We start from the raw sequence: 25408 nt of genomic DNA, 5'->3' as shown, positions 1-25408 counted from the left end.
AACATGCCAATGGCTGCTAATGGGGAATGAGAGACAGAAGAATTCGGCTTTTAGTTAACGCGCACGCTGCGAATTTTTTATTGTTCAACAACGCACAGGAGAAATCTCCCACCGGCACCACCTTGGAGGTCAAAGCGTAAGACTTGTTACTCACTACTACGACCACGACGACTACGAGGGACGAACGGGTGCCGCCTTAAGGAGCTTCGCTCCTAAAAAGTCACAGTTTCGCCTCAAGGGCGAAGCAATGAATGCGATAGGAAGAAATTGGATTGTGATAAGAAGAACGGCAAGCAGCAACAAACTTGCTGCGTGCTGCTCAAGCAAGAAGGACGCAGGAAAAGAAAACACGCAAGGCGAGTGCGAACTAACAACTGTCACAGCTCGAGACTTGCAGCGCGCTACTCAAACACAAAGAATGAGGCAAGAGAAGAACGCGCAGATATAGGTAGGACGAGCGCTAACTGTCACATTTGTTACTTCAAATAACCCCTACTTTGGCTCTTCTAGCTAGCAGATCACTCCTTTCGTAAATGCGGCTGCTGCAGCGAGCAAAGTGACCTTCGTGTGGTCTATAGCTTCAACGCAAACTTTGCGGTGAAAGCACAAGAAGTACAGAACTCCCCCTTAAGAGTAAATTGTGTGAGCATGGTCGACCACACCCTGTATGTCAACGTACAAGTCGAAGGCGCACATCGTAACTCCGGTGAAACACTAAACATATTAAAAATTGGGAACCCAAGAAATTTGCGAACCGCCAAGACGCATGCTCAGAACGCAAGCCACTCTCGGACTCTTGCGCTCGCGTTGTCTCAAGGCCCTGTAGCGCCTTCCTTTGGGCGGCAAACAAAACCGCAGAGCGCGCGACCTCAAGAGAAGAAAATGAAGAAGGCTCTTCGCCGTGGCACGTGAAGCCACGGCTCACGTTCCCTGCGGGCGTCGATTCTGGTCACTGAGATAAAATTTCATTTGTCTTTAGTTGGTACATATTCCTGAGGCTAAAATTACAGCGCAAACGCACTTATTTGTCCTTCTTAGTTATTCTTTACTTCGTTGTCCCTGCAGCCATCTGAATATAATTTCATGCCTTCACGTATATAATACACTATCATCCTTGTTGTACGTTTTGGTTTAGAGCTATTGTTGTGTGCGCATGTGCGGTAAGTTTGCCTTGGCTTATATATGCATTGGCGTATAATAGAGTAAAGCAGTTCTGTACGTTTCTTTTCTTCGTGGATGTCTTGTGGGTTTGCGCTGTAATTTTAGCCTCAGGATTCTGGTCGCCTTGCAACATATATACTGTAATTCTGGTTCAGCCATCTCGTTTCTTCCATCTTGTGGCATAAGTCTTCAAGAGCCAAAGCGTTCCCACTAGCTAGCGCCACCACGAGCCACGGGACGCTTTTCTTTTCCCCTGGCCGACTGGCCAGGGAAAAAGCCGCGAGTGGCGTGGCGCTACAACCCCAAAATGGAAAACTAGCGTGGGTCGCCAGTGATACGACGAAAACGCAGCGCGGGGAGCGATTCAGGATGGCCCGCGTCTCGCATAATTTTAATTTCGTCACATGTGGCGTCCCATGCGTTTCACCCAACGCCGCGTGCGTTTGTATTCTGCCGTTAGTATCCTGGAGGACGAACGAGGCGTGTAATTGACTAAGCCAGTGATCTGCGGAGCGAGGGGTCGCAGGTTCGACACCCCGGTCGAGGGCTTCGCAATTTCTTTCTTCTGAATTACTTTTATTTGTGGCTTTTATTTATATATACATACATATAAATATCCGGGACATGAAGGCGACGACAACGGCAAAATCCGCCGAGAGTGTCCATATAATTGCTATCGCAATAAAATGATTGCCTTAGAGTGAACAGACACGAGCACGACTGTATTCACTTGAAAGTGATGCAGATCACAAATATAAACTAAAACAAGAAAGCAGCGAGAAAATTTTTGTTAAGTGTGAATTGTTTATTAGTGGAACACAAGAAGTAGTTGATTTATTCGAGTTGTAGCCTGAGTTGCAGGCAGTTGTTATGCCAAATAAGTGAACATGAACCCCCCTGCGGGAGCGTGTGACAAACTTGAAGATTAAGCATGAGAGCAATCTGAGACTTCACGGCGCGAAATGCAGGTTCGCACCGTAGCCTGAAGACGCAAAGGTCCTGCTCAGATATAGGGAGAGTCGCTCATGCGAAACCTGCGAGGCTTTTACGATGCACGCCAGTTCGCTCCTCCTCACTGAGAAGGAGCACGGATTTCTCCAGGACTGATCGTGACCCCCTACTTTGTTTTCATTTTCAGAGAAATGCGCATGTGCAACCTGGTTCTCTTGCAGCACTTCCTCACTCCTCCCCTATATTTTTTCAAGCTATATACGTCTGCACGCACAGTAAACTCTCAGTTGGCATTCAGGGCCCGCCCTGTCTTCTTCCTTTCTCAGCTGTTCTCTTCGACTGACGTTTGTGCGCGTGACGCGATTTTTGCGTTGTGTATGAGTTATGTAAGTTTTTTGTTGTCCCGTAATCGGTTATTGCGGCTAAACTGTTTTCATAACGATGAAACAAGCCATTCCCTTCATCTAATATACCCACCCATCAGTAAGTAGCCTGCCGCGGTTGATGCCACAGTAATATGCCACAGTTGATGTGGTAATAGCGCTGTTGTACGAAAAGCAAGCAAATAAATGGCGGAGAAACATTTAGTCCGCTTGATTGACGGTCGAACATCAAGAGGAACACAAGGGCTTTGAGGACAGCCATATAGCTGAGGGCCTTAGAATATTTTTTACCATTTGCTGTTTATTTGAACCCCCAAGGTTGATAGATAAATTTTGTTTCGTATTATCGCTGTCGGAGAGCAGCCGCCTTCACAGTTCCTAGAACGCTAGACCTTGTACTCTACAAAGGACGTAGTTATTGGTTCATTAACCTGCGCTTACGGACGATTCTTGTAGACATAATTTGAATAAAGTATTTGAAGTCACTTTACGCTCGCAGGTGTTTTGAAAATAGAATAGCTTAAATAGGTGTGCGGATATTCTATACCAGAATTATTCGATTCGATCCTTAAGGCACTTTTGCTATTCGAAATATTCGAAGGCCACAAAGCTTCATAACAAGTATTGAAAACAGCAAAAAGAATTACATGTGCTGAATATCACCCCAGTGTGATGCGTATGAGGCAGGATATGTTATTGCAATTGAATGCTGAAATTATACTAACAAAACCACCAAACAAGAGTGTACGGTACGGTAAGAATAACTTTATTTAAAGATCCGTAGAAGTGCCACCCCTTAGGGTGACACCGCGGGCTGCTCCCACGTGGGGACAGTTAGACCTAGCCTAACCGCCGCATCGCAGGCTCTCTGCACAGCCCAAAGTTCATGCTGATATTCCGAGCTCTTGAGGGCCGAGCTCCAGTTCTGCTCTGTGAGGTCCTTATCCCCACGTAACGAGGGGCATCGCCAAAGCAGGTGCTCTAAGTCGCACGTTCCCCCGCAGCCAGGGCATTTCGAGCTGAAGTTACTTGGGAATAGACAGTGCATGAAAGCGAGATTCGGATAAGAATTAGTTTGTACCATTTTAAGGGTCATCGCCTGTGGACTTGTGAGCTTTTAGTGTGGTGGAGGAAATACTCTTCTTTCTAGATCGAAATGCTTCGCGAATTCATTAAATGTGAATAAAGTGTCTCGGACCTCTTGAACCCTGCTCTGTGACAAGGCTCCTGCTCTCGTGCGGCAAGTTAGTACGCGCCCTTGGGAGTGGGTGATGTCGTTGAGGTTGGTGAGCGAATCTAAATTTTGACCTAGGTGTGCCGGGAACTAAATGATCGTGTGCATGGTTATGGTCCTGCTCTTAAGAACGTCATGTGCCTCTTTCGCTATGGAGCCCGAGGCAAACGCCCTGACTTCCGATCTCGAATCTGAGTAGATTTGCGTCCTCTTGTCATCCAAGAGTGCCAAAGCAATAGCGACCTGCTCCTCTTTAGAAAAGGTGGTGCCAGTCAGGGAGGCCGACGAGATAATTTCACCTCTATTATCTATTGCGACCACGGCATAGTGAGATGAGCGGCCATATTTGCCGCATCTCCGAAGTGGACCGATTGAGGATCATCCTTGATCTTATTCAGGATCGCAATTGCTCTTGCTCTATGCCTTCCCTCATTCTGCTGCGGATGCATATTGCGAGGGATCGGTGCGACAAGAATATTTTCTCTTTGCTTCTCGGTGATTCGATGGCTTCTCTCCTCTGCCAACACTGGATTGAGGCCCAGAATAGCTGATTCGTCTCCCTGCCAAAGAGAAGGATAGTCGAGCAAGCTGGGCTGATTCTTGTGCTTCGATGATTTCATCCAGCGTATTGTGCACGCCTAATTGACAGAGGCGTTCTCTGCTAGCCGTCATCTGAATGCCTAACACCCTTTTGATGCTTTTCCGAATGAGGATGTTAAGCTTCTTTTTCTCGAAGTTGCGCCAGGTGTGCATGGCCGCTACGTACATGATGTGGCTCATGAGTAAGGCATGAAAAATCCGGAGTAAATTGTCTTCTTTCAGGCCTCCTCTTCTATTAGGCACCCTAGTATATGTCTGATGACCATTTTCGTTTTCCTGGTAATCGTAAGCCTATTGGATCCATTGGATTCGATAACCATGCCCAACATGCGTATGGACTCGACTCTAGGAATGAGGTTTCCATCACGTGTGGTTAGCCTGATATCGACAATGTTATGAGCATCGTGCGGATCAGTTGTTATTGCTCCTCCCGATTAAGAAAGCGTGCTCAGAGATATTACGACTACAAGATATCAACACATCCGCATTAGTGTGTAGTGAAGGGCTGTTTTTGTTGTACGGAGGAATGATGACAGACACAGCGGTGTCGCTGCTTCCCAAACATTCACAGCAGATACCCATCCTTGAGGAAAACATTAAGCAGCAGCGTATGTGGCGCTGTCAAGCAATAGTGGTGTACAATGCATGAATTTCCTTTATATTATTTTCTGTAGAATGAACTTACCTTTTCAGGTCTGTTCGGTGATATTTTTTTTTTGCGAAATCACTAGTTCAGCCATTGATGTTGGAAAATATCAGAAAAATATTCGATTTGATTTGCGCATCATTTTGATTACTCAAATTCGCTTCGAGGTTGACATGTTCATATTCCCACAGCCCTACTTAAAAAGCATTACTTTCGGCTGACCGGTACGGCAGCGCTCTTGCATCGGTGCGGTTATTATCCATCATAAGCGCAGGCTGTCCCTGATATAAGCCTCAATACAACTGGTGGTCGATTTTCTCCTGCCGTACGCAACTGTTGCACATTACCTTTACACATGCTTCCACGTCAGAGAAGTCAGGAAATAAGTTGATTTTGCTCAGCAAGCCACACTAGCTGCATTTCTGAAGTCATGGAAAAAATGAGTGACATTAGAAAAGTGATTAAATGGTCTAACAAGAATCTTCCGGAACAGATTGCTAGTTTTCGACGGTGACGACGGTAGCATTACGGACTGCATCCCTGAGCTGGTCACGCTTGTTGAACATGCGATGAACAGTGCTAACATCGCTGTTGCAGTGTTCATAGATATACCAATCTGTGCTATGCGAACTTGCCTTCCTTGGGATACCTGGCAATAAAATAAAATGGATCGCCAACTTCCTGCGGGATAGACAAATCTACGTTTCTGCCAGTAATGGCGAAAGGGAGTTCTACAAAGTATACAGAGTTGTACCCCATGTGGAGGCTATAAGTCCGCGTCAGTTGAACGCTGCAATGGCAAGGCTTTCAGAGGTGCTGCCTGATGGCTTAAACGTATCTATGTATGCAGAAAACATATGCATATGTACGTCTCACAAATTTCTACAATTCTTCAAACATCGTGTTCGGCAAAGAATAAATGCAGTAGGTGATTACCCCAAGAAGCGAGGCAAGCATATTTCTCACGCCAGGTCTGTGGTTCTGCCCTTCACGAGAACGAAAGAGCATTAAACCTTTAGATGCGAAGCAGCTTATGGTCGAGCCTGTTCCCTCCCTGCGCCGTCCACACCGCAACAGTTGGCCCAAGCTTCCGGAGGAGACCGCTAGAGGCGCGACGGCAACTCCGCTAGATGAAAATGACCGTCGCGCGCTCCGCTCATTTTCCTCCCGGCAATGCCACCGTCAACGCCACAGTGAGCGCCACCGGCAGCAATGCTGCTGCTACTGCTGCGGAAAAGACGGCTCGAGCCGCTGCCGCGAAATGGCAGAGGCGGCAAGCCGACCACGAACTTCGAGCGAGAGAAGCGGAAGCACGCCGTAAAGGCCGCCTGCAATAATCCACGGAAGCAACGAGGGCTCGCGTAGCCGAAGCGCAACGTCAACGCCGTCAAGGAAACATGTAAGCGACGCACAACGCGAAGCCGAAGCGAAGCGTAAACGCCGATCAGCGGATCCCAAAGCGGCGCGGCAACGCTAGTCGGCGGCGAAGGCAGCGAAACGCTTGAAGCAACTGCTGCAACCCGGCACGGATGGCGCGGACGCGAGGTTTAAGCGCGAGTTCCTGGACCGGAGCTTCGGGCACAGCCGCAAGGTTTGCTACCGGTTGTGGTTCGTAACAATTTAACCGTACGGAACTTTAAGTCGACCCATGAGCTGCTTCGCTTGCTACTCAGGGCTCCCTTTACGGGGAGAGGTTTGTATTTTTGTGGACGGTCAGACAATAGGCATCACGCAAAAGCATATATCGCTTCATTGGTGTTAACCTCTCCAGCCCAGATGAACTCGATACGTATCTCTTTTCGGAAACAAAATCAACCGCATTATAAATTACCTCCATCGCATCGCCGGAACAAATAGGGGTGGAACATCGGCGCCACTGCTCCAGTCCATTGCGCTCTCATCCGACAGAAGATTGCCTACTCTGCACCAGTACTGCGCCGCATATGCCATACATCTCTACACCGACTTCCGTTGCTGGAAACATGAAGCCTGCACCCACGTCGTTGAAGTTACACAGGCAACATAAATTTCTGAAGCTAGCAGAAGCACAATAACCAACCTTTAATGCAATTCGTAGTATAGAGACCGGTCGGCACCTGTTGCACCTACTCATGCGCACCCATCACACCCAATCATTTCACCGTCCGCGAACGCACGTATAACCTTCTACAGCGTCTGATATCGACACATGGGCAGCCGGATTTAAGCTACCCGCCATCGCTCCTGTATTTACCAAATGCTGGAACATTAATAGAGTGCCTTCGCAGTAAACTTCAAGTAGCAGCTATCGTTTGACCAAAGGTATACGTTCACGTGTACACTGATGGCTCGGTGATAAGAGACTTCGACATCACAATTTGTCATTCCTGTGCTGCATGAAGAATATGCGTGACGGCTTGGTCATCTGTCGTATTCATTAACATCGGAGCTTGTAGCCATTCTACTAGAACTCATCTTCGCTAAATTGTCAAACACCAAGAAAGTGGGTCGTCATCACTGATTTCCTGACGGCTCTTTCGTTGCATCTATTTTAGGACCATCTTTATTAGGCTTTGTCGATTGATTGAATCGATTAAATATTAAGAAAAATGCAGAAGGCGCTCAACAACTGATGTCACTGCCAAAATTACGGCGTCCTTTAGTACTGTTTTGACAATCTCAGCGTTGTGATGCTGCACGTATTATTATTCATTTGCTTCGTCTTGCTCATCGCGCCTCCGATTACTCAAAGGTCATTGTTATTTGAATTATGTTAATTACAGTACTGACTATCTGGAACTGAGGTCTGTTCATTTGGTCGGCCTGTTATTTTCGAAAAGAAACTTTGGTTTAGCTTCATAGTAGTGACGTCAACCTCTGTAAATTTTAACGCCACTTTTATGATGCACTATAATATCATTGTTTTCTGCGCAAAAGTTTGTAAGAATTAACGAGATATCGAAAATTTTCTCTAATTACTTTCTTCTGTTCGCTTCTATCTCTCCTTCAATATTCCGGCAGGCCACAGGTCTTTTCACCTGGTTGAGCGGCTGGCCGGTACAGTACACCAACTGGGCTCCCTTGCAGCCGGATGCTTCGACAGGTGACCGTCGTTGTGTCGCTGCTGACCTAGCCACGGGGATGTGGCGTGTGGAAGCCTGCGACACGCAATTGCCTTTTCTGTGTCAATTCGACAATGGTCAGTAGCTGTCGCTTTAACCCACTTAACACATTTAGCGTGCTCTTGAACAACACGACGAAGTCCAACCACTCATGTTACCCTTATATGAGTGGTTTTGCCGTGGACGACCAGTTTCTTCGTATCAGGTCGAGTTAGCACTTGACCGTATTTTTAAAGTGGCTTTGGTAGACAGTCTTGGAAGCCTGAGCTTAACACTCTTGCTTTTATTTTTTGACCGCTAATATTGGGCCCATCAGTGCTAAGAAAGTTTATAAACCATAATTTGTCCTGCCTCAGCGCCGCACCCAAGCTTCCATGCACTACCATTCAAGTCAAGCGACAGTTTCAAGCCAGAATATATAATAATATGGAAGTGCTCCGGGCTTACAGCAACAAAAATTCTGCTTAGGATTTAGTAAAAGAGCATTTTCGAGGGAGGTGAACATGTTTGAGGCCCGTGTACTTAGGATTTAGGTGCACGTTAAAGAACCCCAGATGGTCGAAATTTCCGGAGCCCTCCACTACGGCGTCCCTTATAATGATATCGTGTTTTGGGACGTTAAACTCCAGATATTAATTAAAGGATTTAGTAAACGAGCGAAATTGAGTTTGAATTAAAATAATGGAATAATTGAAATTATAGGGAACCATTACAAAGCTGTTAGAAAAGGTATTGGAGAAACATTACTATATTAAATGCCCCGTTTTCCTCATCAGCGTACCAAAGAGCCATTTTATGCTATTTTCCATGGTCGCTGAATTTTCTGTTGTATAACCTTAACAGCTAAGTGGACGACACTTCATTTACTAGGGTCGCCGACTCTATCGTATTTCTATACTCATTCACGGTGATTGTTTAATACGGATCCGCCTGTCCATGTTATTTAGATATATTTGTTTTCCTTTCTTAGGCCTGCCTAAATCTTTTACTGTTACTAATCACCAGAGCCATAAATGGCAATAATGTGAATAGCGGTAGTGTTCTGCGACGCTTTTTGCAACCATACAATACGTCTGAGGAGTTTCTTGGCTGCATATGTTCTCTCGTAGAAGAAAATTGTAAAGAAATTGAACGTTAGTGAGTATGTAGCTAAAGAACGCTTCACGCCTGCAGAAAAGTAGAACTTGCAAAGTAACAACAGTTTTATGCCGTCTACGTATACAAGATGCATCGCCAAAAATGTCAGTAACACGTTGTTGCTGCTGTACACCTGTCCAGTTATCCGGTATTGCGCAAACTGTAAAACGTTCACGGACAGGGTAATGAGTTTACGGACACCGTTAATCCCTACTCCGGGATTTGCGATATCCGGCTGAGGCTCTTTAGTGAAGTTCTTATAAATAGATGGCAACCCGCTTGCTCGCCAGAAACCAAAGTAGCCGCTCTCACGACTGAAAAGCGACAAGCAAAACCGCTGACAGGGCAGTGCATAAGGACATCTGATGTTACGCACCTAAAAGCAAACCCAATAATTGTTTCGGACTGAATCTAATACTTTGAGCAAGAAAGAATTCAAATGAAACTAAGTGGGTTGCAGTTAAGAAATGTTCAAGCGAACATTTTTGTGCAAAGACTGATACCTTATACAGACGTATAACAAATTTGCGACTGTATCGAACAATCTTAAGATAGAATTGGAAAGTGTAGTATCGGATACAATAATCTGTATTTCAAATACTTCTTGCCCGAGTATCTTGCATCGCGATAGAATTTCAAAGTGTTTTGCCCAACCCCGGTCAAAGGAAACAAACAGATGGTAGCAATGCTGGCCCTCGTTTGCCGTTTCTTCTTGCTTCCTTTCCTTAATTTTTCGTGCTTAGTTCGTTAGTAATTATATGCCGCAACAACTAGCCCAGTAGTCTATTGTTCTGCTTTAGATATATTTTTTTTGTCTGCAGTAAGTTATCATCGGCTGCAGTCAATTTTTGTTTCCTGGAACGATAGCTTCGTAATTCCTCTCTGTCTTTTCTACCTCCCTCACTCTCTCTCAATGAAGTCCATTTATGCGACTTGAATGTTGGTCCATCTTTGGAAGTCGATGTGCGACTGTGTGGAATATGGAAGTGTTCAAGCTTGCTCTATTCTCACCTTTATTCTCTACAATTAAACGGGGTGCTTGTGGTGATCTGCGTCTGACGTTAATCCTGAGCCTGCTTCTCTCGTTGTTTACATTTTCATTTCTTCGACGTTTGCACTTCTAAGCGTCCGATCAGCCAATCGTAATGTTTTATAGGTATCCAAGAACGTAATTGTGGATCTTGGAACGTTAACAGCAAAACACAAATTAGGTGCATAGCAAAACACAATTTAGGTGTGGTATAGCGGTGGTGTGTAGCGGAGGTGCATGTAGCGCAGGCGTGTGTGGCATGCATAATTCAAAGGTAGTGGATTTGAATCCCATTGAACAATAGGACATTTTTTCATCCTCTGCAATTCATTTCAATTTAAGTAATAATTACCACACAAAAGTTGAAAGATAACAGTTAATGCCCTCTATGATTTTTTCGCCTAATTACCTGTTGGATTCGTTTGGTTGTGTCTTACAAAGAAACGAGCCGACCGAAAAGGTTTCCTTTCTTTCGTTCACAGGGGTGTGAACATTTCATGTTACACTTACAAGTGTCCACGTTGAGGAATAAGAATAAAAACCTCACAGCTAGGTTCCCTTAAGCTTTCCTCGTATGCTGCTCCTCGATGACTGCTGCGCATAACATCGAGTCCAACAGTGCGTGGGATCTACCTGCCTTTTCATATAATAATGACATCTGGGGATTAACGTCCCAAAACCACGATATGATTATGAGGGACACCCTAATGAAGGGCCCGAAAATTTCGACCACCTGGGGCTCTTTAACGTGCTCCTAAATCTAAGTACACGGGCCTCAAACATTTTCGCCTCTATCAAAAATGCAGCCGCCGCGGCTGGGATTCGATCCCATGACCTTCGGGTCAGCAGTCGAGTACCATAACCGCTAGATCACCGTGGCGGGGCACAAGCCTTTTCATCAACATTACCGAAGGAGCAACACGGTAGTTGCACGGCTGTTGTGTTGGAGTACTGAGCTCCAGGACACGGGTTCGATTCCGGGCCGCGGCGGGCGCGTTTCGACGGGGCGAAATGCAAAACACCCGCACAGTTATATTTAGGGGCACGTTAAGGAATCATGTCCTAAAAATGTATGCGGAGTCCGTAATTACAGCATTCCTAATAATCGCATTTCGTGGTCGTGTATTTCAATGCTAGAATTAAATTTTGGGTGGATCATCACGCAACTCAATAAAGTTGTTAGCAGTCAACCAACCAATTATCGCGAAATGATAATTTTTAAACTGCATTAGAAGTGAAGCGCGGCACTAGCGTTCATGTAGCGTGCTTGCAGTAGCATCGGGTGCAACCATTATAATGACGTCTTCATTACTGGCCTATTATTACGTGCACTGCAGGATGAGACCTTTCCCAATGGTCTCCACCTTGCCGTGTTTTGCACGAGATGGTTCCATTTTATGCCTGCAAATTTTCAAATTTCATCGCCCAAACTTACTTATACCATCCCCAGCTGCACTTCTAACTCCTTGGTACGGACTGCTTCACTCTACCCAACCCCGGCCTATTATCTGACCTACGCCTTAAACAGACAGGTGAGAACAGTTGTGTAACGAGGCTTAAAAAAGGTGATTACAAGCCGAGCGAACTTTATAGAATTTTCGTATAGGAATATGAACAAGACAGGAAAAATACAATCAAGCAAGCGCTCACTCACGAACGTGTGGAAAGTCTGAATTACAAGAAAATGGTGATACGCAGCGGTGGTCAAGAGGTTAGAGCGTCCGTCTCTAATGAGGGAGGTACTGGGTTTGATTCCCAGTGCCGCCGAGCGCCCACCGGCTTTCCTAATGGACAGTATCTACAACCCGGCCGGTAACCCGGTGTTGTGGGCAATTTCTCGAGAAGGTAGCCTCTTCGTTTCTCCTTTCTTGTTTCACTCCCCTTCCCCATCCCCCAATAACAACGCGCCGTACCCCTTTATGGATTGCAGAAGTAAGCATCTTACCTCTGCTAAAACCACTGCTAAGCGAATGGTTGAAGTATACTTTGGTATTCTAGATTATGTCCCCGGTTGAATCAATGCAACTGAATACTAGCGGTGGCTGTGTCGACGAACTTGACATGCGCATAAGAATGTACAAGTCTGTAGTAAAACATATCTCGTGTTTTCTCTTTCTGCGCCCCGTGCGTTCCTGCAGTTACCTTTCCTAATCATTAATCCCCAACTGACCTGTACCCTGACTCCCCTAAATATGGGCCGACCAATACAAGTCAGGAAAGCGATGTTGCGACGCTTGGGCTCAAAGTACATTAGTTTCATTCCGAAACAACCTATCGGGGCTGCTTTGACTGCTTAACCTGGCAGCTATTTATACCATGTGCTGTCAGCGCTGCTTGCTTGCCGCTTTTGTAATTGATGGGTGTCGCCGCTCTACTAGTGGGTTGCCATCTAATTACAAGAACGTCAATAAGAATTCTCCACAGAATTACTTTTTTTTTGCTTTTTACAGTAATGAAATGGATGCGTACGTCATCATCATTGATGACTAAAATAGCAATGACAGCAAACTTTCTGTGTTCATTCCAGAAAAACCGCCAGAAGTAAAGCACCACGACGGCGCATGTCCCGAACATGCCAGTAACTGGATTGACGTGGGCAACCCTTACTGCTATTGGCTCGAAACGGAACGCCTCCTGACTTTCAACGAGTCCTTCGCCATATGCGACAGCAAAAGTAAGCAAACGTTGGCGCTTACAGAAATGCTTTTCTGATGAACTAAGTCCCTCGATGGCCGGCTGTTCTCCTTAGGTTTCTTGATTTCGCATGCAGAATGTTTTGCTACATACGCTTGTCTCTTTACATTTTTGTGATCGGGCTTCACCCACACAAAAAAAAAACTGTTACTAGCGTTCGGCGCACGTCGCGCACAATGCTTGAAAATCTTCTCGATTCTATTAGACTATTCTGGTACGAATGCGCCAATTACGTCAGTAGTCGAGTTTATCGTAGAGCTAACGCGAGTTCCACCGATGATGAAATTATCGACGACCGACGTCTGTGCTCGCCGTGAACATTGCACTGATTGTACCACAAGCGTTGCTTTTACTTTGAGTCTTTCGTTTTCTGGGCACAAATGCGCCCTACAGAAAAGTTTCATCATTACCGGCTTGAGTTATGCGTCCTTCGCCGTCACAGCCACATCACGGTGTTGTATTTATTATTTTCATTTCAGACTCGACGTTGGCCAGCTTTCATTCCAAGGAGGAAATCGGAAGGCTCAGTCCGTACCTTCGTAAGTCGCAGCACCATTTGTGGATCGGCCTCGTCAGTGCTTACAATGGTACGTGCACAAATCTCATCGAAACCCCGTTGATTGTCAGGTGGACGCACAAACATCTACAATGAAGTTGTGTATCCTAGCAACCCATTTTTGATAACTTTCCCGGGTGTTCTCTAAGGAACTACGGAAGTGATCATTCGATCTTAGTCGTTACGAATCCTGGGTATGAGAAGTTTCCAATTTCATAACAAAGCAATGCGTTTAAACAGTCAATGAAAATCATAATGATGGAATATCTGGTGTATGTTACAAAACCTTGTATCTTGAGTTGTTTGTTGTTCTTGGGGCATGCGATCTGGCGTTTACACGAGTTTCTTGTCGCGCGTGACAGTATAACAGAAAATATAATGATTTTGTTAATGCAGTGGGTGAGAATAGATCAGTAGTTCACAGATAAACACGCTTCCACAATTACCTAGCTCAGAATGTTTTATTTAATTTCCGCTGCATAATTTGGTGGAGTATAACAACACTTGAAATCCGACAGAGCGAACAGGAGACCCCTGAGAAAGATAAACAGAAACATATACCTGAAAACGTTGTACTGCCAAAACTAACCTGTCAAATGCTATAAGCAATTTATTGGGGAAACGGAGAGTGTGTTAGTTGTATTCTAATAAACCTTTTTTTTTTAATTGCAGACAGCTACGAATGGCTGGATGGCTCTCCTCTGAATTACGAGCACTGGAAAAATGGTGAACCGAGCAGCATCGACGAGAACTGCGTTGAAATGCGGCAGTTTGACACACTGTGGAATGACATTCGCTGTGACGTGAAAAACGGCTTTATATGCGCCGTGGAGAAAGGTGAGAAGGGTGTTTAGGAAGATAGGAAGTAAGAATGTTTTTCGTGGAACAAATAAATTAGGCGCGCTTTCTAGGGTTTTTCTTTCTGAGCAATTCCAATATAAAATGGTCACTATTACGGCTCAGGAACAATTATTGTTTGATCACTACATTAAAGTACCTAGCGCATTATCTTGACCTGGGGAATTGAAGCTTTTCGTTTTAGTCAATATGCTAAGAACATTAGCCAAAATAAATTGATGCGTGCCCGTCCCTGGCTAACAAAGAAATTATGCGATAAAGGCTTTGATTTTAAACAACTTACCCAATTTTAAACAGCCTTCTTCAGATCCTTCACTATTATCTTTCCCACGTTATTTCGTATGTCAGCGTGCTTGTCTAAAAAGACCGTTAGCGTGCACAATAAGCCAACCTAGAATATCGGGACTCTTAATCATGGTGCATTCAAGAAACACTGATGTTTAGCTGGCCGGTACTGAAGACGATATCCTTCGAATGACATCGGTGCTGGAAACTGGCGACGAACACCGCTAACTTCTTGGGCCGATTTAAGGCTAGTGCGGAACAGGCCACCTGGCGGTCTTTTTTTCTTTTTTTTACAAGATTTGATTTCTTTATGGGTAGCTTTGATTAATCAAGTATTCATGAGAAGTCCGGAGCCGCTAAACGCACCTCTGTGAGTTAAGCGCTTATATGAAATGTGTTTAGAGAGATTCACAACTTCCTAACACTTCACGGTTGCCTGCAACTAATCAGTGCATACAGTCACTTACGATGACGCCACGTTAGCGCTCTATGCATTCAAGAAGCTATCGTATGGTCACTGCTTTTTTTTTCGTAATTCTGACGTAAGTGTACATCAGCTGGATATAGTACGCATTTGCAAGCATCTTGTGTGTCCTTTCATATAGCAATTGAGTCAACATATTTCAAGAAAGATAAGCTTAACGTATATTCAAGAGCTGAGGGGAAGCGTTGCGCATCTTTCTTTTTGAATATTGTTTTTCGCAGACGCATCGTATACTGCACGACCTATACCTAAAAAGAATAACTGGCAGAATTTACTTTCTCCACAGGAAATAAAAAAAAAGCACTTTGTCTATGGAGAGAAATTACGCGTAAGCAATACAATGAATGACGAATGATTAAAAATAACTGAGTGGCTTGCTGTGTTTCGTATTGCTGGCGTGCCCTTAATAATTTTTTATGTGATTCCTGCCGTACCGTTGTAACTGCGCTGCATACTTCGCTGTTTCCCAGCTACTAGCTCTCAGTGCATAAGCTCTGCAGTTTTCATCAATGCAACTTTCAAGGCCTCTCCTAACACTGTAAACTCTCTCGCGAAAGAAAGTGTGTTCGAAAACCTCGTACGCTTAATAAACAGGAAGCACAAAATCAGAATTAGCAGAAAATATGCCTTGTCAGCATTCCGTGGCTATGGTTTCTGTACGTGCGAAGCGAGCCTCTCTGCTCTCTGCGTACTCGATCTGGCAAAGGAAATAAACCTTAGCACATGAATAGACAGAGCATGTTTGTGTCACAAAAAAAACGTGCTCGTATCGATTGCACGTCTGTGGCCTTCCATAAAGAACAATAATTTTTCCCGTGTTTTTTTCTAGTTAGTATCTATTTCCAAGAATTGGAAGTGCATTTTTATGTGACTTGTTCTGAGTTAGAAAATTTGTCCGTGCACCCTAGCACTTTTACTAAAGAGTGTGACTGTCATGCAAACAAAGTTTGCTGGGAGAAATACTCTTTTTTGGAAAGTCTTTACTTTGAACGTTTTCATGCTTGTTGCACCGTAATAACTGAACAGACTATACCAATAATAACAGTGCTTTAAGACAAATGTGGTGCTAAAAACCTACACCTCGACGCGATGGGTAAATGAACCGTAACCAAGAACATGATCAGCGTGGCAATTCTGACCACGATATTGCTCTTTTTTATTCCAGACCCTCAAAGCGATGAAAACGAAGGTAAGCACCAAAATTTTTACTTGGGTGACGTTTGAGCATATCTGGCTAACATTGGTGAATGAGAGGAAGTTTCCAATTCCGTTTTTTTCATAAACTTGTAGATAACACTCGTTCGCTCTTTCTTGGTACTTTCTTGGTAAACCATTATAAAAGAGTGAATAATTATGTAGCTGTGGTTCGCATATTTCTTACCTATTTAATACAACAGCAGCGCACACTACTGGAGAAGGAGAACGAAGCGAAAAAATGACGGGAAGTATGCATGGTTTACTTCCGTGTGCGTGCGCCGTCATGTGATTCCCAATCTTGTAGCGTTTCGGGCGTAATTTAACGCATCAGAGGCAGCCGTTCTTTTTCTCCTTTTGCACTTTCCTAGACGCAGTAATATATTTAGCTAATTCAACGTTCTGATTGTAATAAAGCGCGAAAACTGAGAGCCGCAAGCCTTAGTGGTTGAACTCGGCAAGCAGTGTAGACCTCATAGAACAGCGGCTAGCGCAATTGCTGGTACTCGATACCGGATGTATTCTTAGATTTAGATCGGCGAGATTCGTGGATGATTCATCCGCGCGGATACGTAGTATATCATCAAACACGACTGCTCTGTCAGACAATTGACGAGAGTGCTAGGGAGTGTTTCTGCATATCTATTGGCGCGTCTTGTGCCAAGCGATCACAAGAAACATTCCTGAAAAGCTATAAAGTATGTACGTACGCCTATCAGTATACAGGGTGTCTTTGCGAAAGCCTTAGGGAATATTTACAACAAATAGTAGTTTTATAAAATGGCGGTGTCGCTGCAGACACCGCGATATGGTAGCTACCGTATGGTGACGGTGGTAATTGGTCTCTGAATAATACATTTTCTAATATATGTTTGCCGGTTCCACCGTCACTGCAAAATCCAAGCAAGCGTTCAAGTAGTCAGGTTTGGGATCAAGAAAAACGAGAAAACTCCAGGAACTGCAGCGCAAAACGCTGGCGCCGTGTGACCACCCTAAACCAGACTGAAGAAGCCAGCGCTTGGCCAAACCCCTTCATACGACATTGCTACTTGCCTCAGGTAGCGGTAGGCCGCCGTAGCTACGCCGTTTGTACCCTCTGGGCGACATTTACGGCTTGCCAAGTGCTGTGCCCGGTGTTTGGGCAATCATCTAGTCAAAGTTGCACTCGTTTCTTGGCTGCAAGCTTTAACACGATGTACAGTGCTAACGATACGTGATAGGATAACTGATATGAAATCTTTATATAACAAATGTGATGCTCACTTGCTGAAAAATAATGAGTCATGTCGCTATGAGTCGGACCAGTAAAGGCAATGCTCTTTCTGATCTACTTGAAGCAGCGAATACTATGCTGATACGGCATCAATCGTACACCTTGAGCACGAAAGTACGGGAACTCATTAGCACTAAATTGACGCCTTTTATTCTGTAGGCACTGTACGTCAGCGTGCTATCACTGTATATAAATTCACAACTTATTCGCTGGGTGACTGTATTGTGAATCATAAAATGAATTCACCAGCACTTAGAACAGATTAAAGGAGGAAGAACTGCAGAGCCTTCATCCAACGGACATCAGTGCCTTCACCATCGATCTGGCGTCATCGAATGAGCGAGCATGAGAGTTGTGAGGTGTACCACACTCTACAAATAGGGCTGCCACAATTGCCATGCGCTTTCCTTTATAACTTTATGAGCCAATAAAATCTCACATCTGGACCTGTGGGAAGGGCAATGAAGGTCGTGTGTAGCATCAGAATATGGTTCATTGTTTAATCTTACCGCAAATCGCACGTTTCACGTTCGGCGCCGACTTCTGCCACTGTTACAAACACAGTACAAATTGAAGGAATTTATATATGCTATAGAAAATCCAGCCAAGAAAAATCACACCATCTCCCGCTAAAGGAGACCATGAGGCGATGCGAAGCAGCGTTTCGGCATGTCGAGCCCAGGTTTCAGAGGGGGAGGGGAGAGGGGGAAAGGGGTATTGGAGAGGAGGAATGGTAGTGGAAAGGCGAGGGGAGAGGAGTAGTGGCGAGGTGGAAAGGGAGTGGAGAGGGGGAGAGCGATTGCGCATGCGCAGTAAGGGTGGTCACGCTGCACACCACCAGAAACACCGCCATAAGATGTTTCGCATCTAAAACATCGCAAAATTCATTTGTCAACGATAAGGTTTCAGCATAGCAGACGCACGGTGTAAGTGCCCATAGCGCTCGATCATATCGACTCCGCACGCTCAATTCTTGAGACTTATAGTGTTTCTTACGTTCCTAAAGCGACGAAAATTTTAAAGCGCTTTCACAAACCTAAAAAGAGCTATATCGATGTTTATGTACGTAACCTGTGCGATTTTCGTAACGCAATTACCTAAACGGCCCCTAAACCACCCAGAGGTCGAAATGTATTTGTGGCGTTGCAGTTGTGCACGAGTCTACAGCGAACGCTGCCGGAGTTGCACGCGCTTCCTCGTTTCGCTCTTTCCTTCGCTAGTCTGCGTTCGTCGGCTCGTCTATCCACCTCTCCGAGTGCCCTTCCTCAGCGTCCGAGATGGAAACGCAAGAAGCGCGCGCATATGCTAGCAGAAAATATGCTCTCGTTCGCCCACTGACAGCGTCTCTTGCTCACGACGTCACCTAATCATACAGGTGACGTCACGACGGCTGTTGTCGACAAAGCAAAGGCACAGGGAGGAGCAGGCGAGCGTCTGTTGGTGGTTTAGTGACCCTTTAAGAAGAAGTATTACTTTCGCATTCTTTCCCAAATACATATGAAACGCCGAAATGCATTCAGGTAAACAATAATCGGACCGGTTTTATTAAAAAAATGGAACGCATCTCCTCTAAGTGAATAATGACGACTGGGTGAAGCTAGGTCCTAAGGTCCACAATGTCTCTGTTGTAGCCGCCGACTAGTACAAAGGGTTTGTGCTTGTACGAGTTTTATGTTGTTCTGTCCCAATTATGGCTGATATTAGTGCACTGTTCAGCCTTTTTATGTATCTCACATACGTCACCCGAGCGTTGCCCTATATAATGTAAATTTAGTGACAAACTGACATAAACAGTCGACGACGAAGCTCGGTCCTAAGGTCCTAATGTGTACTTTGAGGTCGCCGACTACTATAAAGGGTTTTTGCTTGTAGATGTTTTATATTGTATTGTCGCAATTATGATTGTTGTTCGTCTATTGTGAACCTTTTTTTGATTCGGATACACACATATGTTTCGACTTTAGCAACGGCTTTCTAACCACCATGACAGCGGACAGTGATCGTCGACGACAAAGCTAGGTCCTGTGGTCTATACTATCTACGTTGAAGTCGCCGACTAGTATAAAGGGTTTGTGCTTCTAGGTGTTTTATATTGTTCTGTCACAATTATGATTAATATTAGACTATTCTTAGACCTTTTTTTAGGGGATTTTACGCGGTGCTGTGCCGTGAGCATGGACACGAAATACGGACAAGCATAGACCTAAGGCGCTTCATCTCTAATATAGTAGAGTTACTGTGCGCAGCAGATCCTTCACAATTTAGTTCTGGAAGGATGAATCACTTTTTTTGTTTTTGATTTGTTAACTTGAGCTTTTACCATTTTAACTCTGCGTAGTGACATTCCAGTACATTATAATAGCTACTGAGTGAAATATTCAAGCTAAGGCTCGTCTTTAATGCGTATGGCTTCAGTTGACATCTCGCGTAGATGGGAGAATGACCTCTTCTGTACATTGAACTTTGTGTCAATACTAATTTGTGTTTCATCTAACTTCACTTCTAGGTGCAGCGGCAAGTCGCTACGGTAAGTCTTCCTATCTAACTATCTAGTATTATACTTTGCCAAATCTAGCTTGAGGATATAGAATAACAGAGAGCTGAGCTAGTTGGTAAATATTCATTCTAAAAAGACAGGGCGTGCAAACAAGGACACAAGAAAGAAGTCAGGACACCACAAACGCCGACTAACAACTGAAGAGACGCACAACGGCTGAAAAGAAAGAAGGCACGAAAACTTATCTGCGCATGCCCATGCAACAGGCGAACCTATCAATAGGTTCGCCAACAGGCGAACCTATTGATAGGTTCGCCTGTTGCATGGGCATGCGCAGATAAGTTTTCTGTTGGCGAACCTATTGATAGGTTCGCCTGTTGCATGGACATGCGCAGATAAGTTTTCGTGCCTTCTTTCTTTTCAGCCGTTGTGCGTCTCTTCAGTTGTTAGTCGGCGTTTGTGGTGTCCTGACTTCTTTCTTGTGTCCTTGTTTGCACGCCCTGTCTTTTTAGATTGAGGATATATTTCGCCACCCATAACCTTACGTTATTATTATTGTTCAACATGGCCCCAAACTGCCTCATTATGACGTTATTGCATGGGGGAGGGGCACATCAGCATTTCCTACTGATTACACGTCATACATACAAAGAAAATCGATATAATAATATATAGAGAAACATAGGCAATGTACCAAATGAGTTTACAAATGAAGGTTGTAGAACAAACAAAATATACTAGGGGTACACGCCATAACAGCAAAACAGCGTCAAAGACCATTATAAAAACTAGAAAGTCTAAAAAAATATTGATATTTAGATTAAGTGTGCAGTATTATGTGAATGAGATCTCGACACATGGCTAGGTCGGCTTCTGTGCCATTGTGTGATAGTAAGCTGTTCCAATCTGTTATCAGCGCCTATAAGTGCCTCTAGGTGTTAATAAATCGGGCATGTAGGGTGGCGCATAAGTAGCAACGCTGATGTTAGAAAATAATTTTATGGTCTTCAATTTAAGATAGTTAATGACTTGAGTGCGTATGTTGTGTTAAAGTGAGTTAGAAAGAGTGCTGGTTAAGAAGATGGGACGATAAATAAGCGGTAAACACGATAACCTGATATGAAACTGGGTGTTATTCAGGCTATGCACCAGCCATCTGGAATGCGACCATTTGACAGTGACTGGGGAAATAGGGCGGTTAACATGGAACAACTATGCGGTATATTTTTTTAAAACTTTTTTATTGAATCTTGGATGATTGGCTCTCAACGACGTTTTAAAATTTGTTAGACAAGATAAAACACCAGGTTTTCTGGTGACTAACCCCGTGCATGGTTGTACCCATTAATTCCCTTAATGTTGAGTCAATGTTTTAATGTTTAAAGTCAGTGAGTTAATGTTTTCGTAAAGGAAAATTGTTGCAATCATGTCGTTAAGAAAAGATAAGTTAAGCACCATCTGGATCGCGGATGGGATCACAACTACAGTCGCTTAGACAGACGTCAGCGCGAATTCTCGGGTTCAGCACACATCTGATGTGAATAGGATTATTTATTAACACGGATGACAATTCATGACGAAAAAACTTGTGGGGGATAGATTTTAGCAAGACCTTGTGTTTTGCTCCACACATTTTGTATTTATCAGGTGCATTCGCGAGACCAGTCAGTTTAGCCTGGCTGAACAGTATCTTATTTCTGTTATTAAGGTGGCGTAGCCGCTTGGTTAGCCAATAGAGCTGCTTTTGGAGGTAATGGGTAACATGACAATAACCTTGTCGATGAGGTGACTGAAGGTGGATGGTGCAGTTCTGTTCTATGAAGTGCGTATAAAGGTAATGCAAAAAGTGATTTGAAAGGGTTACACGCCTTGTCTACTCAGTGATTATTAGGTCAAGTTTCAATTTGCCGTAATAGCTTATTTTCTGTTTGTAATTGTCCTTCTGTTAGCACAAAAGCTGATGTATCTAGTGATAACATTATGGTCAGGGATGACTTCTTCGTGAGTTACGTTGGAAAAAAAATATCAAGATTGTGTGTAAGGAATACGTTTAAATTATCGGCGATAATTTCGATGGATTGTGGTGGTTAAATTATGACCTGACTTAATAAAAAGTCAAGACGAGTGCTGATGAAAGAATGTGAGTCTGCATCCGTGGCAGGTACGGAGAGCGTCGACCAATCATTAATTTAAAAATTGAAATCCCCATATACGATAATTACTGAATTGGAAAGAACAGCTCACACCTCGCTCAGCACTCGATGATACTCATCGGAAGATGCATCGGACATGTGTGTTGGACGGTAACACGCGTCTATTATGATCACACCAAATGCAGCATGCATTCTTCGAATTAATCCAAGAACATTATAGAAGAACCAATAATAATGTTTGTGACATTGAATTCTTCCTTCATCAAAAATTATTTCCCTTTTCTGTTGTCTATCCCACCGGAAAAACATAAAAAAGGATGCAGTCAAAAAATGCCATCGTAAATAGTGTCACGTGGTCGCGACGTCGACGAAGACAGCAGTCGGCGTTTGCAGAATGAAACTGTTTATTTGGCCGAACTTGTGGCCGGGAAAATGAGAACTAGAACTACAGCAATACACGCTGTGCAATGATAGCGGCGAAAAGGGCGTCGTCCGTCGATCAACTGACAAGCGATCAAGCGCGTCGGCTTTTATACAGGCGCTATCGAACTTTCCAGCAATATCGCTGGTGGCGGCGTTATCTCTAGACAAAGCTGGAACATTCGCGTGCGGCGCGCAATCTTAACAAACCGATCTACAACAATCGCGACACTTCTAGAACACTACTTCGCGGACAGCGTCGAGCGTTGATAACCGTCCCTGCCGGTCAAACCCGAATACATCAAAACAAGACAAGAAGTGGGCGTGGCATTGCCCCCCTCTGAAAAAGCATCGTCCCGATGCTTGTGAAAGAACATAGAAGAGGAAAAAACAAGTGCATACACAACTAAATTACAATAACAAAGGAAAAAATAGAGTCCCCAGGCTCCCTAACGCGCAAAAAACGGCTTAAGGCGCACGACATGGACGATTTCAGGTCGCGCACGGCGCCGCTGAGAGTTCGTAATGCCGTCAGGGACAACCTCATAGTCGAGTGCGCCGAGGCGTCGAAGTACCCTGTACGGTCCGAAGTATCGTCGAAGAAGCTTCTCACTAAGTCCTCGTCGGCGTATTGGCGTCCATACCCATACACGGTCACCGGGCTGGTATTCCATGTGGCGTCGTCGAAGGTTGTAGCAGCGACTGTCATTCGTCTGCTGGTTCTTGATCCGTAGGCGGGCGAGCTGTCGTGCTTCTTCGGCGCGCTGTAGGTAGGTGGTCACGTCGATGTTTTCCTCGTCGGTCACGTTTGGTAGCATGGCGTCGAGCGTCGTTGCCGGGCTCCGTCCGTAGACCAACTTGTATGGCGTCATCTGCGTCGTTTCCTGTACGGCCGTGTTGTACGCGAAGGTCACGTACGGAAGGATGGCGTCCCACGTTTTGTGTTCGACGTCGACGTACATGGCCAGCATGTCGGCGATAGTCTTGTTTAGACGCTCGGTGAGGCCGTTGGTCTGTGGGTGGTACGCGGTGGTGCGGCGGTGGCTTGTGTGGCTGTATTCCAAGATCGCCTGAGTTAGGTCAGCCGTGAACGCAGTACCTCTGTCGGTGATGAGAACCTCTGGGGCGCCGTGTCGCAAGACGATGTTCTCCACGAAGAACTTGGCTACCTCGGCGGCGCTGCCTTTGGGCAAGGCCTTTGTCTCGGCGTAGCGGGTGAGGTAGTCAGTCGCTACGACGATCCACTTGTTGCCGGAAGTCGACGTCGGGAACGGCCCCAGTAGGTCCATCCCGATTTGCTGGAACGGCCGGTGAGGTGGTTCGATTGGCTGCAGAAGTCCCGCTGGCCTAGTTGGCGGTGTCTTCCGTCGCTGGCAATCTCGGCAAGTCTTGACGTAGTGGGCGACGTCGGCAGCAAGGCGTGGCCAGTAGTATTTTTCCTGTATTCTGGCGAGCGTGCGGGAAACACCGAGGTGTCCAGCCGTCGGGTCGTCGTGTAGGGCCTGGAGGACTTCTGGTCGCAATGATGAGGGCACGACGAGAAGGTAGTCGGTTCGAAGTGGCGAGAAGTTCTTCTTCAGGAGAACGCCGTTCCGTAAGAAAAACGACGGCAGTCCTCGCTTGAATACCTTCGGGACAACGGCGGTCGTGCACTCGAGGTACTCAATAAGGCCCCCCAGTTCCGCGTCGGCCCGTTGCCTTTCGGCGAAGTCGTCGGCACTTATAGTTCCGAGGAAGCAGTCGTCGTCGTCGTCTTGCGGTGGCGCGTCGACGGGGGCACGAGACAGGCAGTCGGCGTCAGAGTGTTTTCGTCCGGACTTGTACACGACGGTAATATCGAATTCTTGAAGCCTGAGACTCCATCGTGCGAGACGACCTGAAGGGTCCTTCAAGTTAGCTAGCCAACATAAGGCGTGATGGTCACTGACAACTTTGAAGGGCCTGCCATAGAGGTAGGGGCGAAACTTTGAGGTAGCCCAGAGAATGGCAAGGCATTCCTTTTCTGTTGTGGAATAGTTTGCTTCTGCCTTGGATAGTGACCGGCTAGCATAACTGATAACCCTTTCAAGCCCGTTAGTCTTTTGCACAAGGACGGCACCGAGTCCTACGCTGCTTGCGTCGATGTGTATTTCTGTATCGGCGCAATCGTCGAAATGCGCAAGTATGGGTGGTGTCTGCAGGCGTCGTTTAAGTTCTTGAAAGGCTTGCACTTGCGCCGTTTCCCACCTGAATTCCACGTTATTCTTCGTGAGAAGCGTCAGTGGTTCGGCGATCCGTGAAAAGTTTTTGACGAAGCGTCGGTAATAGGCACATAAACCGAGAAATCGGCGCACGGCCTTCTTGTCGGTGGGTGGCGCAAATTCGGTGATGGCAGCTGTTTTCCGCGGGTCTGGGCGCACTCCAGACTTGCTGATCACATGACCCAGAAACAAGAGCTCGTCATACGCGAATCTGCACTTTTCTGGCTTCAGGGTCAGTCCAGAGGTCTTGATTGCTTGAAGTACTGCCTCAAGCCGCCGGAGATGCTCGTCGAAGGTCGAGGAAAACACGACGACGTCGTCCAAATACACAAGGCACGTCTGCCACTTCAATCCGGCCAGTACGGTGTCCATGACACGCTGGAACGTCGCAGGTGCCGAGCAAAGACCGAAAGGCATGACCTTGAACTCAAAGAGGCCGTCGGGTGTTATAAAGGCAGTCTTTTCTCGGTCTCTCTCGTCGACTTCGATTTGCCAGTAGCCGGTCTTGAGG

General features: G+C 45.4%; 1 protein-coding gene across 1 annotated transcript in view; it reads left to right on the top strand.

Annotated features, from left to right (window-relative positions):
• The window catches only part of LOC119394428 (macrophage mannose receptor 1), a 74315-nt gene that overhangs the window by 42066 nt on the left and 6841 nt on the right, over positions 1-25408 (top strand). The window contains exons 7-11 of the mRNA XM_049415780.1: positions 7976-8153; positions 12771-12917; positions 13417-13524; positions 14166-14330; positions 16286-16309. Of these exons, the coding sequence (XP_049271737.1) occupies positions 7976-8153; positions 12771-12917; positions 13417-13524; positions 14166-14330; positions 16286-16309 (622 nt within the window). The remainder of the gene's footprint in view (positions 1-7975; positions 8154-12770; positions 12918-13416; positions 13525-14165; positions 14331-16285; positions 16310-25408) is intronic.

The sequence above is a fragment of the Rhipicephalus sanguineus genome, chromosome 5 (genome assembly GCF_013339695.2).
Source record: "Rhipicephalus sanguineus isolate Rsan-2018 chromosome 5, BIME_Rsan_1.4, whole genome shotgun sequence".
NCBI classification, from domain to species: Eukaryota; Metazoa; Arthropoda; class Arachnida; order Ixodida; family Ixodidae; genus Rhipicephalus; species Rhipicephalus sanguineus.
The sequence above is the reverse complement of the archived record's forward strand: the minus strand, read 5'-3'. Positions and strand labels throughout refer to the sequence as shown.